At 48.3% G+C, this 15,452-nt stretch overlaps 1 protein-coding gene across 24 annotated transcripts in view; it reads left to right on the top strand.

The window, feature by feature from the left end:
- Positions 1-15,452, top strand: part of DYSF (dysferlin) — a 203,405-nt gene that overhangs the window by 67,796 nt on the left and 120,157 nt on the right. For 15 of the 24 annotated variants that reach the window (XM_045978655.1, XM_045978677.1, XM_045978671.1 and 12 more), the window contains 5 exons: positions 2,378-2,446; positions 2,577-2,620; positions 6,164-6,246; positions 13,443-13,484; positions 15,158-15,273. In XM_045978655.1, coding sequence (XP_045834611.1) covers positions 2,378-2,446; positions 2,577-2,620; positions 6,164-6,246; positions 13,443-13,484; positions 15,158-15,273 — 354 coding nt within the window. The remainder of the gene's footprint in view (positions 1-2,377; positions 2,447-2,576; positions 2,621-6,163; positions 6,247-13,442; positions 13,485-15,157; positions 15,274-15,452) is intronic. The other 9 variants (XM_045978680.1, XM_045978675.1, XM_045978673.1 and 6 more) reach the window with 1 other exon arrangement.

Here is a 15,452-nt window from a genome sequence, read left to right as displayed (position 1 = left end):
TCCCCTGGTGGAAAAAAAATTAGATTCAGAATGAATTGGTTGTCATTATTCGTGGATTCCATATTTGCAAATTCACCGACTCACTAAAATTTATTTGTAATCCTGAAATTAACATGAATGGTGCTTCGTGATCATTTGTGCATGGTGTGGAATGGCTGATACGCGTTGCCACCGAGTTGGAACAGCGTGAGTCTGCCTTTTCGTTTCAGTTGTCATCCTGTAAAAAGTGCCCTTTTCTTGGTCTACCCGGTGTCATGTTGGTGCTTTTTATGTGATTTTGCTGCTTAAAATGTGCTCCCTTGTGTGTGCCAAAGGGCTGTCTGGGGTTCTCATGGGCAAAAGGGCTGGGATGTGCCTCAGGAGAAAATACGTTAGATAAGCTTCCTTCAGGCATGAATTATAGGCTGACTGTGTGTTTAGTGTTAACAAATCAACAGGTATATTAAATAAGGTATCTTTGAACAGTAACACATGTGACACAAGGTTACATATTGATTAGCTAACGAAAATGTGACAGAGGTTGGTAGAAACCTAACCCTGAAATTCCCCAGAGCAATGGTTTAATATTCACGAATTCATTGTTTTTGGTGATTTATAGAATGTGTAATGACTGTCAGTAACAAGAATCAACTGTATCTCCTCAGTTTGGTAAACCATTTTTAGAAGCCCGTATTTTCTCAGGTGATTGAACAGCCTTTGAAATGAATTTCAAAGTACAGTATGATGACTTGACTTACAGATTGCAAAGTGATTTTAAGTTTAGTTAACATTCATCATCTCAGGTAGATAACAAAAAAAGGGAAGAAAAATATGAGTTTTCCCTTGTGATGATTAGAGCTGCGTTGTGGGGAGGGACCACCATTCATTTAATCTGGCCTCTCTTGGACCCATGGGTTGTTCCATATCCTTGATAGTTCAAGCCACGTGGCTGTGAATAACCTCATCACAGGTCATTCTGCACAGAGGCAAGTGGTATTGCAGGATAAATTTCTAGAGGTGGACCTGGTAAGTCAACAGGTCTTTGCCTTCGCAGTTTGGAAAGATAGTGGTCAGTTGCTGTCTGGAGCGTCGAGCTCTTTTTTTAATCCCACCAGCAAAATATGAGCATGCACTTTCCCCCTAGCCTTGCCAGTTAGAGGGCTGTCAGATTTTAGAGAATTTTATGAATGTGATGGGTGAGAAATGGTTTTTTGGTTTTATTTGTGTTTCTTTTCTTATGAGGGAGGTTGAGCGTCTTTTTATGTGCCTTCAAGCCTTTGAATTTTCATTCACTTTCTGCCCATTGTCCCTCTCTTCTGTCCTTACTCCTTTCTTTGTTGGCATGAGGAGCAAATCTTGAAATGCACCCTTGCTCCCAGGCTTTGCCTGGGCTCTTTTCACAGGGAGGTGGGGAGGATGGGGACAGGGGCTGGCATTGGGTGGACCGAATGGAGACAAAGTCCTGGCCCCCCATGGAGGCTGCACCCTCCTTTGATGGAGGAACTGGAGCCCCTGATCAGATGTTCATTAAATGAGATAATGCACAGAAACGCTGAGCACAGTGCAGGGCCCATAGTAAATGCTCTGGAAAAGGCTGCAGGACAGCAGACCCATCATCTATGTATCTGAAATAGAGTCTTTACCTGCTGTCCCTGTGGGGGTGCGGGATGCCCTGGAGCTGGCTAAGGGGTATGCCCCTCCCGCCCTCCCCCTGGGGATTCCAAGCACAGGTAGGGAAACAAGCCCCTGGTTTGGATCTAGTTTCCACCTTTGCTGGGCTCCTTGATTGTATAAAGTCCAGTCTTAAGAGCCGGGCTAATCTAAGGCAAGCTGGCTGATGGGATTTGTATGTTTGCTGAATTCTCTTGTTCTCAGATGCTGGTGGCTGGTCCCCAAACCTTGGCTCTCCCGCTACCCTCTCCCCTTCTCCTCCCCATCTTTAATCTTCTAGGGCTCACATTCTTCCAATGGGGCAGGTGGTCTGGGCTGACTGGTAGAGGTTAGTGCCTCAGGGACTAACCCCTGACCCCTGGGAAAGCCAGTCTGGATTCAGGGCCCACACAATAGGGTCATGGCCTTTTGGGAGGGGCGGGAGTGGAGGATTTCCAGCCAGAGGTAGGAAATAAGCGTAGAAGTGCTGTGGAATTCAGGCAATCGCCCTCCATGTTCCCCACACTTCCTTGCTACCACATCCCATGCCACCTAGCTCTGGGGTCTGATTTACCATTGAACTTTTTCTCTGCAATCCCCTGTGTCTGAGGCTTCAAGGCCCCCAGGCTCTTCTGCCCAGCTTGAAGGGTGGTCAGCATGGCAGAGAACAGCCCCTGGCTGATGAGGTGGTCCCCGAGGAAGTCCATAGGCCCCTGAGCTCCATCCACCTGTCCTCTGTGTCTTCCAGCTGTGTAGCAAGATCCTGGAGAAGACAGCCAACCCTCAGTGGAACCAGAGCATCACGCTGCCTGCCATGGTGAGCCTTGCCCCCTCGGGGCCATTCTGGGATCCCCTGGGCTCCCGGCTTCACCAGTATCCTGCCCATATCCTGGACTTCCCCTCCTTTGAAAGAACTCCACCCCAACACGTCTCTCTTCTCTCTTCAGTTTCCCTCCATGTGTGAAAAAATGAGGATTCGTGTCATGGACTGGTGAGTGCTGAGTCTTGGAGTCTTTGGAGGCGGTTATCTTCAGGGGTCACTGGGTCCGTCAGTTCCCCTCAGTTCAGAGCATGTAGTGGAGAATCTGTTTCAGGTGAGGGAGCATCCTCTGCTGGGAGGCCAGAGAAGGAGACGGTGTAGGCTGTTCTTGGGAAGCTTACTCAACAGCTAGGCTCCAAGGCACAGGAGGGCAGCCAGCTAGTACCTGAGATACCTTAGGGCAGGGGGTGCCAGGAAGGCTTCCTGGAGGAGGTGGGGTTTTGATAAGTCCAGGGTGAGGGCACTCCAGTGAGGAGAGGATCATAAGCAAAGCCAAGGAAGCTGGAAAGAACAGAGCTTCTGGGAGGCTGGGCTGTGACCCCCTCCCCGCTCCCACGGGTTGCTAGCATGAAATGGTTTGGGGCCTCTGCAGACTTGGAAGAGGTGAGGGCAAGAGCCACATGGACATCTTAGAAAAGTGCTGTAACACTTGCTGAGCAACTACTGTGTGCCAGGCCCCGAGCCCAGCAAGTGTTTCACATGCGTGACAGCTTGACTCCTGGCTACTTTATAGATGAGTGAGTGATCTATGTGAGGGGACAACTGGGAAGCAGCTGAGGCCGGGATCGAACCCAAGCCGGCTGCTCCCAAAGCCTGTGTTCTTCACCCCTGGGCTGTCCGCTTCCCACTGCGTTAAGGTGTGTGATCTCTCTCACACCTGGAGGGCTGTTAGGGCTCCCACGCATGAGCTCTAGGGCTTTCCATACATCAGGCTTTCCATAAAGAGAGTTGTCCTTTCTCTGCCCCCAAAAAGTCTTGGCCGTGCGGTTCCCAGCGTGTTCTCCTTTGGTCTCTGGCCATGGCACCCCCAGCCAGGAGGGTAATGAGAGACCAGGGAAAACCCCCAGGCCACAGAGCCATTAAAGTGTGCGCCAGTTCCCCAGGCCGAGAGAAAACAGCTTGTGGGAATTAAAGAGGAAAGCAGCAGCCAGGAGGGCCGGGAGGGAGAGGCCTCTAGGGCCCTGACCGCAGGTATGTTCCGTGGGCCAGCGGTCGGGGGGGAGAGCTGAGCTCTCCATCCCCTGACCCACCTCGGCCTCTCTGCCCACGGTGCATGCGTGCACCTGAGCGCGCCACGTGATGGGGGCCGATGGCTGTCGGCGTGTCTGCGGGTCTGCGCGCGTGGACACCTGGGTGCGCATGCGCTCGTGCACGTGGGTGCGGTATTGTGTGTGTGTGTGCGTGCGTGTGTGTGTGTGTGTGTGTGTGTGGCGGCTGGGCCTTGCCCCGGGCGGTGTGAGCTCTGTCAGAGGCATCAGCACACTGTACGATCCAAACACATTATGGAATCTGGTGGTTGCATCTCTGGTTTGGGTTGAAGTGGCATTTTTATTGTGAGTCTATTTTCAGACTTGCTGTATTTTCCAAAAGCAACCCCAAGCCCCAAAGCCCAACTCTTGGCCAAAAAACCGTTCTGCTGCTGCAAGTTCCTACCCAGAAAAGTGCTCCTCCCCCCACCCTCCCGCCTCCCGAAAACGCAGATAAACTTTTGTTATTACCTGAATCCTGGAAATACGATGTGGTCCACATGGCCTTTTCCCTGTAACTTAATCTTCCCTTCAGTTCTTTAATATTTGATTTTTTTGTTAAAGAACAGAAACTCAAAAAGCTACTTCCACCCCCATGAAAACAGAATCTCTCTCCTCCCATTTTCTTGCCTTTCTCACCAGGTTCAGATAAGACGAGAGGTGAGAAGTCCCATTCCCCTCCCAGTGCCGCTCTTTTCCAGGGGTGGGTTGTGAAGGCAGTTTCCCGAAGCCATCAGCTGCCACTCAGCTGGCGTTGATGAGCTTACTGTCGAGTGTTTAAGGAAATTTTTACTTTCCAGAGCTTATTAACATCATTCATCAGGAAAATGGTTGAAGATCTCTGCTGACAATGCATGCACTCTTCTAGTTAGTCCCTGCCCGGATGAAACACTTTAAATCAGATTAATCACCGCCCCGGGAAGTTCAGAGAGGAAGGGAGGGAGCGGCAGAGATCAGGCATCTAATGGGTATCAGATTTAAGAGGAAAATAAAGACATCTTTCCCAAGTGTGTCTTTCCAACAGGGCTTGGGTGTGTTGTCGCCGGAAGCAGGCCTGTGACCAGGGTACTCACAGGAGGAAGACAGACCCAGGGAAATTTCAAGGAAGAAGATGGGTCTGGCCCAGCCTGGTGTTTCTCAACTTAACACTATGACATTTTGGGCCAGAAAATTCTTTGCTGGGGGAGACTGTCCTGTGCATTGTAGGATGTTTAGTAGCAATGGTGGCTTCTCTCTACTGCTTCCCCCCAACGCCCAGCTCCCAAACTGTCTCCAGACATTGCCAGATGTCCCTCAGGGTTGAAATCACTGGATTGAGAATTCTTGCTCTAGCCCGACAGGAAGCAGTGGGCGGCTGCAATCAAAGCTCTGGTTCCCGTGTCAGGCATATCTGGCTCAAACCCTGGTTTTGCCATCTTGGCAACCTCTGTCTTGTCGTTCGAAATTGGGGCTAATGGTAGTGCCTGCCTCATAGGCCAAGGGGGAGTTAGAGCTAATTCATGTGACGATGTTAGCATACCGCTGGGCTTTCAGTTGGTGCTCAATAAATGCCAGCTATTCTGTATATTATTGTCAAGGGGGCAGGTGTGGAACATAGAGGAAGAGGCTGCATGGATATTGTTAGCTAATGGGCTTATCAATGATAGCTAGTCTGCTCAAACTGCTACGCACAGTCTCCTATGCTGGTTGGGGAGGGGAGAAGTCTTCCTCCTGGGAAGCTGGACAGGGACAGGCGCCCCTATTGTAGACTGGAGCAGCATGGGCCATAGCAGGAGAACTGGACCAGGAGTCAGGACATCTGGGTTTCAGTTCTGGCTCTGCCCCTCCTCCAGGTTGACTGTGGGCTAGGACCTTCCATTTCTGAGCCTCAACTTGCTCATCTGTGGAATGGAAAGGGGAATAAAAATAGCCATTCCTCCAGGTTCCTGAGAGAGACCTTTGAGATAAAAGAGGTTAAAATTGTTTTGTCCACACAAAGTCAGATATAAGGTGTAATTGTGGAATAACTAATGTAAGCTCATTTAAGACTGTGGCCTTGGAGACAGTTTCTTCCCTGTCGCCCGGTTTTCTCCTGGTCTGGGTATTTCTTGAGGTTCTGGAACTTGGCTCTCCATGGGTCTGGGGGTCTGGCTCTCTGAGCAGCTTCCTGCTCCCTCGCCCTGGCTCCTGCCTCTGGCCTCTTTCCTTTCAACCTGCAGATGTCTCCCCAGACATTCAGGCTGGCAGCCCAGTGTTGGCTGGCTGCTGGGATGCTGTGGTCGGCCAGATGGACTAGTTCCCTCCAGAGGAGTCTTGGGCAGTGCTTTCTTTCCAGTCTCTTCTTCCCTAGGATTACCAGGCCTCAGTAACATACCCAGTGTGAAGACAGGCACCCCTAAAGATGTATAACCAGGGCCCTCTCCTCCCAGAGTGGGCTGTGGCCTGCAGCCGCCCCACTGTGCTCAGGTCCCCTTTGCCCCTATTCTAGGGACCGCCTCACCCACAATGACATCGTGGCCACCACCTACCTGAGTATGTCGAAAATCTCTGCCCCTGGAGGAGAAATAGAAGGTAAGTTCCCCTTCTTTGTTCTGTCCTCTGGTCCCCTGCACTCTCCCCTGACTCACCCCTACCTGTCTTGTAGCTCTAGTTTTGAGAGTGCAGAAAAGGGAATATTAATTATAAGGCCTTCGCAGCCCATTTTCCATAAAGAAGGACTGTGGCCAATTTGAATGGGCTTACGGCTATTTGGGATTCTGTACACCTTGGCTGGTGGGATACCCCGCTGACTGGTACAGAGAGGATCATTCAGTCCCACAGTTAACTTCGGTGGCTGGAGCTGTGCCCCGTGCCAGGTTCTAGGATGGCCAACTGTGCTCCAGCAGCTTCTATATTGAAATAGCTTTTATTGGCCAGTTAAAAAGTAGGCCATGATCATTTAGTAAAATTTTGAAGATAATGAAGAAGAATATGAAACTTACCCATAAAATTCCTCATCTGCTTACCCCCCAGACAAGAGCTAATTATTAATATTCTGGGGGTTTTTCGTGTGTATGTATGTATATGTACACATACACATGTATGTGCAATAAAACATATTTTGAAACAATTGTTTTGAAAATTGCTTTTTGCCACTTGGCAATACAACAGAGATGTTGTATTCATGTTATTAAATATTCTTTTACAATATCATTTTAAATGAATACACATGTTCTGTTGTGTGGGTATACCATAGTCCACATTCACTAGTTAATGATGAATACTCAGGTGCTTTCTAATTTTTCTACATTAAAAAGAACTAAATTTTATTGAATATTTTTGTAGCTGAATCTTTATACAAGTTGTGATTTTTTTGAATGAATACCTAGAAGTGGAATTGCTGTACCAAAGTATTTGTACATTTTAAAGTGATTTGTAAATCACTTCGAAAAGACTGGACTAATGTCCACTTTGGTCACTCACATAAGCTTCTTTTGCTGTACCTTTACCAACACAGGGTAAAATAATATTAAAAAAGAACTTTGTTAATTTGATGGGTGAATTTCATTGTTGTCTTAATTTTCATTTCATCAGTAGCCAATAAAGTTGATGAACACAAATTTAAACATATTTTAATAATTAATTTATATTTACATATTATATATATTTATAAACTTTATATTTATTCTATTATAAATTGCCTGTTCATTGTCTTGTCCATATTTCTGATGGTATGTTTGTCTTTTTCTCATTATTTTGTAAGTGTTCTGTATATGTATGGATATTAACTATCTGCCTGTCATATAAGTGGTAAATAATTCTTGTCTGTTTTATTTTACCATTTAGTAGGACTTGATGCATGGAAATTTATAATTTTTATGTAGCCAAATCTGTTAACCTTTTCCTTAGCCAATAAGGCAAGGATATAACATTACTTTTTTCCACAATTGTTCTTTGGTAATACCAACAGTGTATATTGAATAATCTTTTGCTTATATTTAGAAATGCCACCTTTATCCCCTGCTAAATTCCTAAATGTGTTCTTGGGCCTGTTTCTTGATTTTCTGTTACCTTTAATTGGTATGTCTGCTTGCTGTTTCTTAGGTTTTGGTATCTGGGTAATGCTGGCTCTGTGAAATTAATTGGAAAGACTTAAAGTCTTTTCTAACATCTGGACCAGTTTATATAACATAAAAATATAGTCTTTTGAGGGTTTGAAAGAATTCACCCATAAAACCAGATGGGCTGGGTGCCCTTTTTGAGTTGGTATAGCACTAGCTCTTTAAAAACTTTTCAGTTTCTCCTGTGATCACTGTTATTTTTAGTTTGTTACTTTTATGATAGTCAATTTTGATAATTTATATCTTCCTAGAAGTGTATTCACTATGCTGAGGTCCTCTAATTTATTTGCATATTTTTTGTAGAGAGCCCTCTTTTATAATTTAAACAATTCTTTCTACCAGTGGTATTGTCCCCTTTCTTATTTTTAATGATATGTGTTTGAGTTTTCTTTCTTTTTTCTTGATTAACCTTGTTACAAGCTTCCCCCCTCCTAGCCCCATCACATGCGTGTGTGTGCATGCGCGTGCACGTGCACACGGACACACACACACACACACACACACACACACACACACTCTTTGTTGGACTTTCCAAAGAATTTGGATTGATTTATCAGTTCTAATATTTTTTCTTCAGTTTTTGATTTTTTATTTTCTAATTTCTATTCTCTTATCTTTTTACTCTCATCTCTAACTCTCTTCAACTTATTTTGTTGTTTCTTTTTAAGACTTTCTAATTAACGTCTTGGACTTATTTGGTTTCTGCCTCATAGATCACGCTTTTGGCCTTCAGCAAACCCCAAGGTTATATTGAACTCCCTTTTTATTTATTTTTTTTTTTACATTTAAATATTTAGTCTTTTGAATTTATGTAGGTGCACTTTCCAAGAGCAGATTTTAATTTTTTTGTAGGTGGTCTACTTTTATCTAACTAGATGCTGCTTGTAGAAATGCATGTTTTTTCTTATGGTTAAATTACTTTGATGTATCCAGGGGCAGGACTCTTTTCATTGAATCTTGTCTGAGACATGCTGAATTCTTTGAGTTGAGTTAGAATAATTTATTCTAACGTGGGAATAAAGGCAGGGTGGGGTAGGGATCAGAGCAGGAGCTCTGGACCAGGCAGCTTGGGTCCCAATTCTGTTTCTTTGTAGCTGAGTGAGTCACTCCTCTTTCACTAGTCCTGGCCTCATAAGGTTGTTGTAAAGATCCAGTGAGATTATAAATGTAACATTCTTAGAGTGTCTGGTATACATGAAACCCTAAAGTAAAGTAACGTTTGCTGTGTAGTATCATTATTATTGGCTTTCTGCATCACTAATCTGATTTTTTCCCCCTGTACCAGTTCTCCTGACTGCTTTCCATGTGGTTTAAAATTGGCCATTGCATTTTTAGTTTCTTGTCCCGCCTTCTTTTCCCTTTGTCATTCCTTTGATATTTCCATTTTCTTTTTGGTCTGTTCTCTCCCAGAAGTTTTACTTTGTTCCATAAAAGCGACATCTTCTTGCACTCTGTTGAGAATTCCAAATCATTTCCCGAGACTTTCGGGTAAATGTTCTCTGGAATCTTACAGATGCTGTTTCGCCATCTTGACTGGTGCTCTGTGAATCTTCCTTTCTCCTTAATTTACTCTCTAGCAAGTCCTGGTCAGTGTTGGTGTCTTTCTACAGATGGGTGCATTGTTCTCTGTCCATCCATCTTGACAAATCTATACCTGGAGCATGAGCGAATGTGCCCAGTTTCTGGAAGATTCCACCTAGTGCTCCTGAAGTTGAACAATCCCTTTTTCTAGGTTCTCTGAAACATGAACCCCCCTGCCCACCTTTTAATTATAGAAAATTCAAACACACCTGAAAATACAGAATCGGGCAGTGGAATTCCAGGCGTCCTCATACAGCTTTAATATCTAGCTGCTCTCTGCCATTCTAACTTCATCGTTGATACTTTTAATTGGCAAAATACACAAAAATTGCCTTCCACAGGGCCCTGCTGGGAAAGCCCCTCCTGCCCCTGACCCTCCCCCTCTCAAATGGGAACAGTCATCCCAGGAAGGATGCAGTTTCCCGTCTCTGGCGCTGCTCAGATCATTTGTGAGAATGGCTATTTTGGATGGATAGATAGGAAAATTTGATGTGGAGGGCAGTGCGTCATGAGGATGGGATGGGAGATAGGGCATTCTGGACCCCTTGCAGATCAAAACTCCTGGTATGGAAGGAATCTTCTCCAGTTTTCCCATTGGTGCTATCCCCCACCCTTAGAATCCAGGGCCAGACTGTTCTGGTAGAAGCACAAAATGACCTTCTGACTCTTCTCCGATGGCTACTGTTTCAAGAGGCTACGGCTGTGCCTGCCACCAGCTGCTGGAGGGAGAATTTAGATTCCTGTCTCCCATCAGTCTTCATTTCTGTTGGTGATGTTGGCCTGGATCTTTTTCAGGGTCACTGTGAAGGTTTTAATGGGAATGTGAGGAAGATGTTTATTTGGCCACTAGATGGCGCTCAGGTCATGGGCAAAGAGGGAGGCCTTTGAAGGTGGGTTCCTCCTCTCCCATCGATTGTTTTCAGAATAAAGGAGAATCTTCCTGCAACTATGGCGAATCAGGGTTAAATGTGTTATTAAGTAGCTTGATTTCTGAAACAATACAAGCGTGTAATTTACTGCCCAAAATGGAGCCGTGTTTCATGATGCTTCTGGAGTCCCTTCCTTCAGAGGCGCGTCTCTTTCTGAGACACTAGTTAGCGTTTGCCTTGCTCCCTGCCTAGCTTCTCCCATGTGTCCCGAGGGCACCTCAGGACGTGTCACTATGACTTTCCTTTCAGTTGTTCGTCTTTTTGCTTCACACGAGAGGGATCCAGCCCACCTGGTCAATGCACAACACTGTTTTCTCACACCCCCTACGCCCCAGCTCGACCAAACTGTAAAAACCAGTTGTTTCTCTTTATCCCTCCACCTCCTCGTTCACCAGAATATTTGGCCCGACCAGGAGTTTTTGTTTTCATGTTTGTTTTTCTTTCCAGTGAGGACAGGACCGAATAGTAGCCTCTTAAGCACGTCTGCCCACAAGTTTGCCTGGGCACACTTAAGTATTCCTTGGACCCTGTGCTCCGAAGCAGTTAGTAAAAATTTTGTTTTCGAAAAAGGAGTGATTTCCTTAGAAGCTGTGGTTCTTTCAAAACGTAACAGGCACATGAGACCCATGAAACGACACAGATTCGAACTTTATACCTATGGAAATCATACTGCAAAGATGGCACTTGTAGCCTATAGTTTTTTCTAAGAAAACCAAAGTTTTTTGTTTTAGGTGTTTTTTGTTTTGGTCTTTGGAGCTCAGATGATGATTTCCCAGCTGTTCTCGGCCTCTCCTCCGGTCTGGCTCCCGCTGGTGTCAGGCTGCCCAGCTGTGGGCATGAGAGATGTGCTGGGAGAGGGAGCAGGCAGGGCTGGCAGCAGGAAGTGGCCTCGGCTTCTCCAGGAGGAGACGTGGGTGTCCATGGACGCTGCAGGGCTGTGACATGTGGCCCACAAGGCCAGGGTGGCCTGCTTCTGGTCTTCTCTGACTCCCCCAGGTAAGAGAATTGGGCTTGATGGCTCAGGCCACAAAACCGAGACTAGTCCTCCGTGTTCTGGGGCTTCAACAGCCCTGGTTCTCTGGGCTTGGAGAAAACCCAGCAGGACACTTGGGTTTTGGCGGAGGACTGAATGGTGGCTTTGTGTGAAACCAGCCGCTTTGCCCTTGACTTTATGAGCCGTCTGCAGACACAGAGGAGAGAGCCTGGGATGATCCTCAGGACCCTGGAGACCTGTGGCCCTGCCCCCAAATTAGGAATTGTTGGTCAAAGTTGTCAGCAGAGGCATGTCTTACCCCGTGCCCAACACTGGGCCTGATTAGGTTTGTCGAATGAGCGAAGCAGTGAGTGAAGGAATGAAGGGATTCATGAAAGGTGCCCCTGGGAAATAGGCCGGTTGGCAGCCACCTACTCATTTGTCCTGGACCCCAAAGGTATGTTTTGGTCAGATGGCTGGCAGGGTTGGGGGACATATGTCTAGGCTGGCCTACCAGTTAACCGCCAGAATTCAGAGTTGGTATGTGGATGTGAAGCCAAGTTCTCCTTTGCAAGAAGCACGTGGTGGTCAGAGCTGTGACCTTGGCCTCATTAGCCTGAGATAACTGGCCAGGTCTGTTTGTAATCATTGGGAAGGAGCTTAAAATGGAATCTGTTTCCTTCCGGTGGGCCCCGGCTGCTGCTCTCCTCGGCGTTGCAGCTGTGCCGTGCTGGTCCTCTCGCTATGGCTGAAAGCTCCCCTATGACCAGGGGCCTGGCTCCCTCACTGATGAAAACCTATTCCTGTGGATATGAAAATGACCATGAATTATGGCTTCTGCAGCTCTGACTTCTGCTAGCCGGCATTCCTTTCGGAGGCCTGGCTGCAGAGAGCTGTGGGGCTGGGTCGCAAGGCCTGGGCCCCCTGTAGCCAGGTCTTGCCCTTCTGATGTCTTCTGCACCAGTGGGGCAGCCCTGACCTTGTATCTGTACTTCCATGTTCCCCTTCTCTCCCGCCTCCCCTCTTTTTCTCTGTGTCTCTACTCAGTCTTCCTTCATGGCATTTTGCTCAACTCTTGGCTCTTAACTACAGTCGTGGGGCTATGGGAAAATAGTCATAGGTGAATTTTGGGGGAGGAGACAAATAGGTAAAGATGACCAATGAATGAAAATAATCAAAGATTTCACCAGCTGTCTCCACAGGCTGGGTCAAGGCCCCAGACCTGGTTACACTCAGCTAGTTGGAGGAGGAAACAGGGAGGGTCAGAATGCAGGAAGAGGCTGAAATCAGAGAGGACCACTGAAATCAGGAGACTGAAGGGTGCCCACCCCCTGTGGGGTGTCTTAGATCTGCTTAGAAGTGAGAGACAGATTCCCAGAGCCCAGAAGTTTGCTAGAGCATGTCCTTCCTTGCTTCTCTCATTTCTTGCTTCTCCTTCCTTGCTTCCTCATTTCTAGACATCCCTTACCAGCATTCAGGGACACATCCAAGTGTGTAGAACCTTCAGCTAATGGGCAGTGTCTGGCACTGTGCTTCCCTTGAAGTGGCAGGTGCCTGAAGCCTGATCCCAGTGCCTGCTGTTGTGAAAATGCAACATGGTGCCCTCAGTGGCAATCTTGAAAGTGGCCACTAGATGGAGATGTTGTACCTTGAAACGCCATTGCACCGTGACCTTGGTCGCAAGCGTCAACCTGCTTGTTGGGTGGAGTGCTGGGTGTGCCTGGGGACTGTTCAAGTTTCCCCCACCCTTTCTTTGTGTCTGTACTTTGTTTCCCTCACTTATTGGCTATAATATAGAAAAAAAGCAGTTTCTTTTTAGTGTTATTACTCGAATGTAGTGAGTCAAGTTTCAGGTTCCATTTTCATTTTCAATTGGCAAGCAGAGCACGTACATACGTAGGCAGACAGTGGTGGGGAGGGACCTCAGGGCTCACCTTGGCGTTAAGGGCTGTGTCTGGCTGGGGGTGGGGTAGGGGGGATGGAGGGGTTGTGGGAGGTGGCACTGTGATAACTTTATGATGAATTCACATCTGGGGCCTCGGGCCACATTTGTTTCCCACACGGGAGCTGTCTGTCTTTCCATCTGTCTGTCTGCCCGCTCTCCATCCACCCGCCTCTTCACGTAACCAGTCCTCCTCTCAGTCATGTCCATCCTAACCCCTTTTCCATTTCTTTACGCTTCAGAGGAACCTGCAGGTGTGGTCAAGCCTTCTCCAACCATGGACCGTATGTGCTTCCCCCCTGGGGATGGCAAAGGGGTGGGCTTTGGGGTTGTAGCTGGAGGGGAGAGGGTGCTGGTTGCTGGGACGTTTCTGATTTGCCTGAGGTGGGGCTGAGATTTACCACCACTGGTCTGTGAGCTTACCTTTGGCTTTTACCTCTCAAAGGAGGTTGAATATGAAAATTGCTTGGAATGCTTTAAAGACAATTCCCCTCCCTGTCCTCACTGCCCTGCTTCCCAGCCCTTTCCTGAACCTGCTGGGCTCCAGCTCGGGCTCAAATGAGTCCACTCTCTTAGGCAGGGAGCGGTGGGATGCGGGCCTGGGTAAGACATCTTGGGGACCAGGAGGAGGTCAGGGTGAGTGGAAAACTCTTGAAGTTCACAAGGTAAATCATAATGGAGATGATTAGTACACATAATTATAAAGCCCGTGTTAGTTTCCTCAGCCTGGGCCTCCCACCTCAGTCCCAACTGCCAGAGCCCTGGGTGTGCTGGGAACCTGGGGGAGAGCCATGACGGTGACTGGGGCCAGCTCTGTGGGGAGGCACGCTCCTGCACTCTGGTCGGCAGGATCTCTTTCTCCAGCCCTGTCTTTGCCCGCCCCGCATCAGCCCAGGGCCTTGGCATGCAGGGGGGACTCGGGTTCACAGCTCCTGTCCTTAGGTCTGGGTCTCAAGCATTTCCTTGCTGAGGCCATTTATTCTGTGCCTGCCTTGCTGCATCCTTGCTCCTATGGATTGGATCATCCCAGATGATTCCTGCTCGTGGGTCCACTTCCCACTTGTGGCATTCTGGGAACAGCCTCTCCCCCCACTTCCTCTGGAAGAGACACCCTGGCTTTGCAGGGTTCTCAGAGTCTGTTCAGTAAAATCCTGTCCTGGAAAACTTGGTCTTCGGCTGGAAAATCATGACATAACAACAGAGGGCCTCTGAAAAGGAGGGAAGTGACGTAGAGAAAAGATTTCCCTCCTCATTGGTGGGATTCGCCTTTTCACTCTCCTCCAACCTGTTCCCCTGAAAGGTGGTTCTTTGCATAATGTGGGGAGGGAGAGAGAATGCTAGCATGAGTCGGACTGTTAGGTAATCTGTCTCGACTTCATAATGACAAGGGGGTGGTGAGGAGGACATGTGCCCCAGGGGTGGGGCAGGGGACTGCCTTGTGGGTTGGGACATCTGACCAGGTCCCTGCCCTCCCTCCCCCGGGGGTGGCTTCTCTGGTCACTCTGGAACCTCTTTTGTGCCTCCCCAGACTCCTGGGCAGAAGGGAGTGGGGACACAGGACAGGGTGCAGCCTGAGAGGAGCAGGGCAGTGGGGGGCCCTGAAGCCCAGCTTTGCATGCTGGCTAAGTGCGTGCATGGGCTTTGAGCTCAGAGCATTGTGGGTGATGCCACTCTGTGGTGAGGTGTTCCTTTGCATCCCTGAGCCTCAGTTTTCTCATCTGTAAAATGAGTTAATAAAAGTAATAAACATCTCTACGTTGCGGCAGAGTGGTGAGGATTTGGGGGCCTACAGGAGACAAAGGTCAGTGTCAGGATTCTTCACGCCCTTGTGGGTGCTGCATCCATGTGTGTTCAGGGAACTGAGGGCCAGGGATGGGCTCAGGCCTGAAGCTGGCTGGGTTGAGCCCTAGATGGCTCCACGGAGCTGGCCCCTCTGACCCCCACTTGTGTCACCCAGTGGACGACCATCTGGGCTTCCTCCCCACCTTCGGGCCCTGCTATGTCAACCTCTACGGCAGCCCCAGGGAGTTCACCGGCTTCCCGGACCCCTACGCAGAGCTCAACACGGGCAAGGTGAGCGCACCAGCACCCCCGCACACCCAGATCCCCGTGTCTACATGTAGGGAGGGGCCTTGCAGCCTGGGCAGCGTCTGCTCCGGTCCAGACTACAAGGGCTTGAGAGGACCTGGGGCCAGACAGCCCCCACTTCAGAGAACCCTCCTTCCGCCTGGCCCCCTCCTGGGTGCTTCTTC

This window comes from Meles meles, chromosome 15, assembly GCF_922984935.1.
Source record: "Meles meles chromosome 15, mMelMel3.1 paternal haplotype, whole genome shotgun sequence".
NCBI classification, from domain to species: Eukaryota; Metazoa; Chordata; class Mammalia; order Carnivora; family Mustelidae; genus Meles; species Meles meles.
The sequence above is the reverse complement of the archived record's forward strand: the minus strand, read 5'-3'. Positions and strand labels throughout refer to the sequence as shown.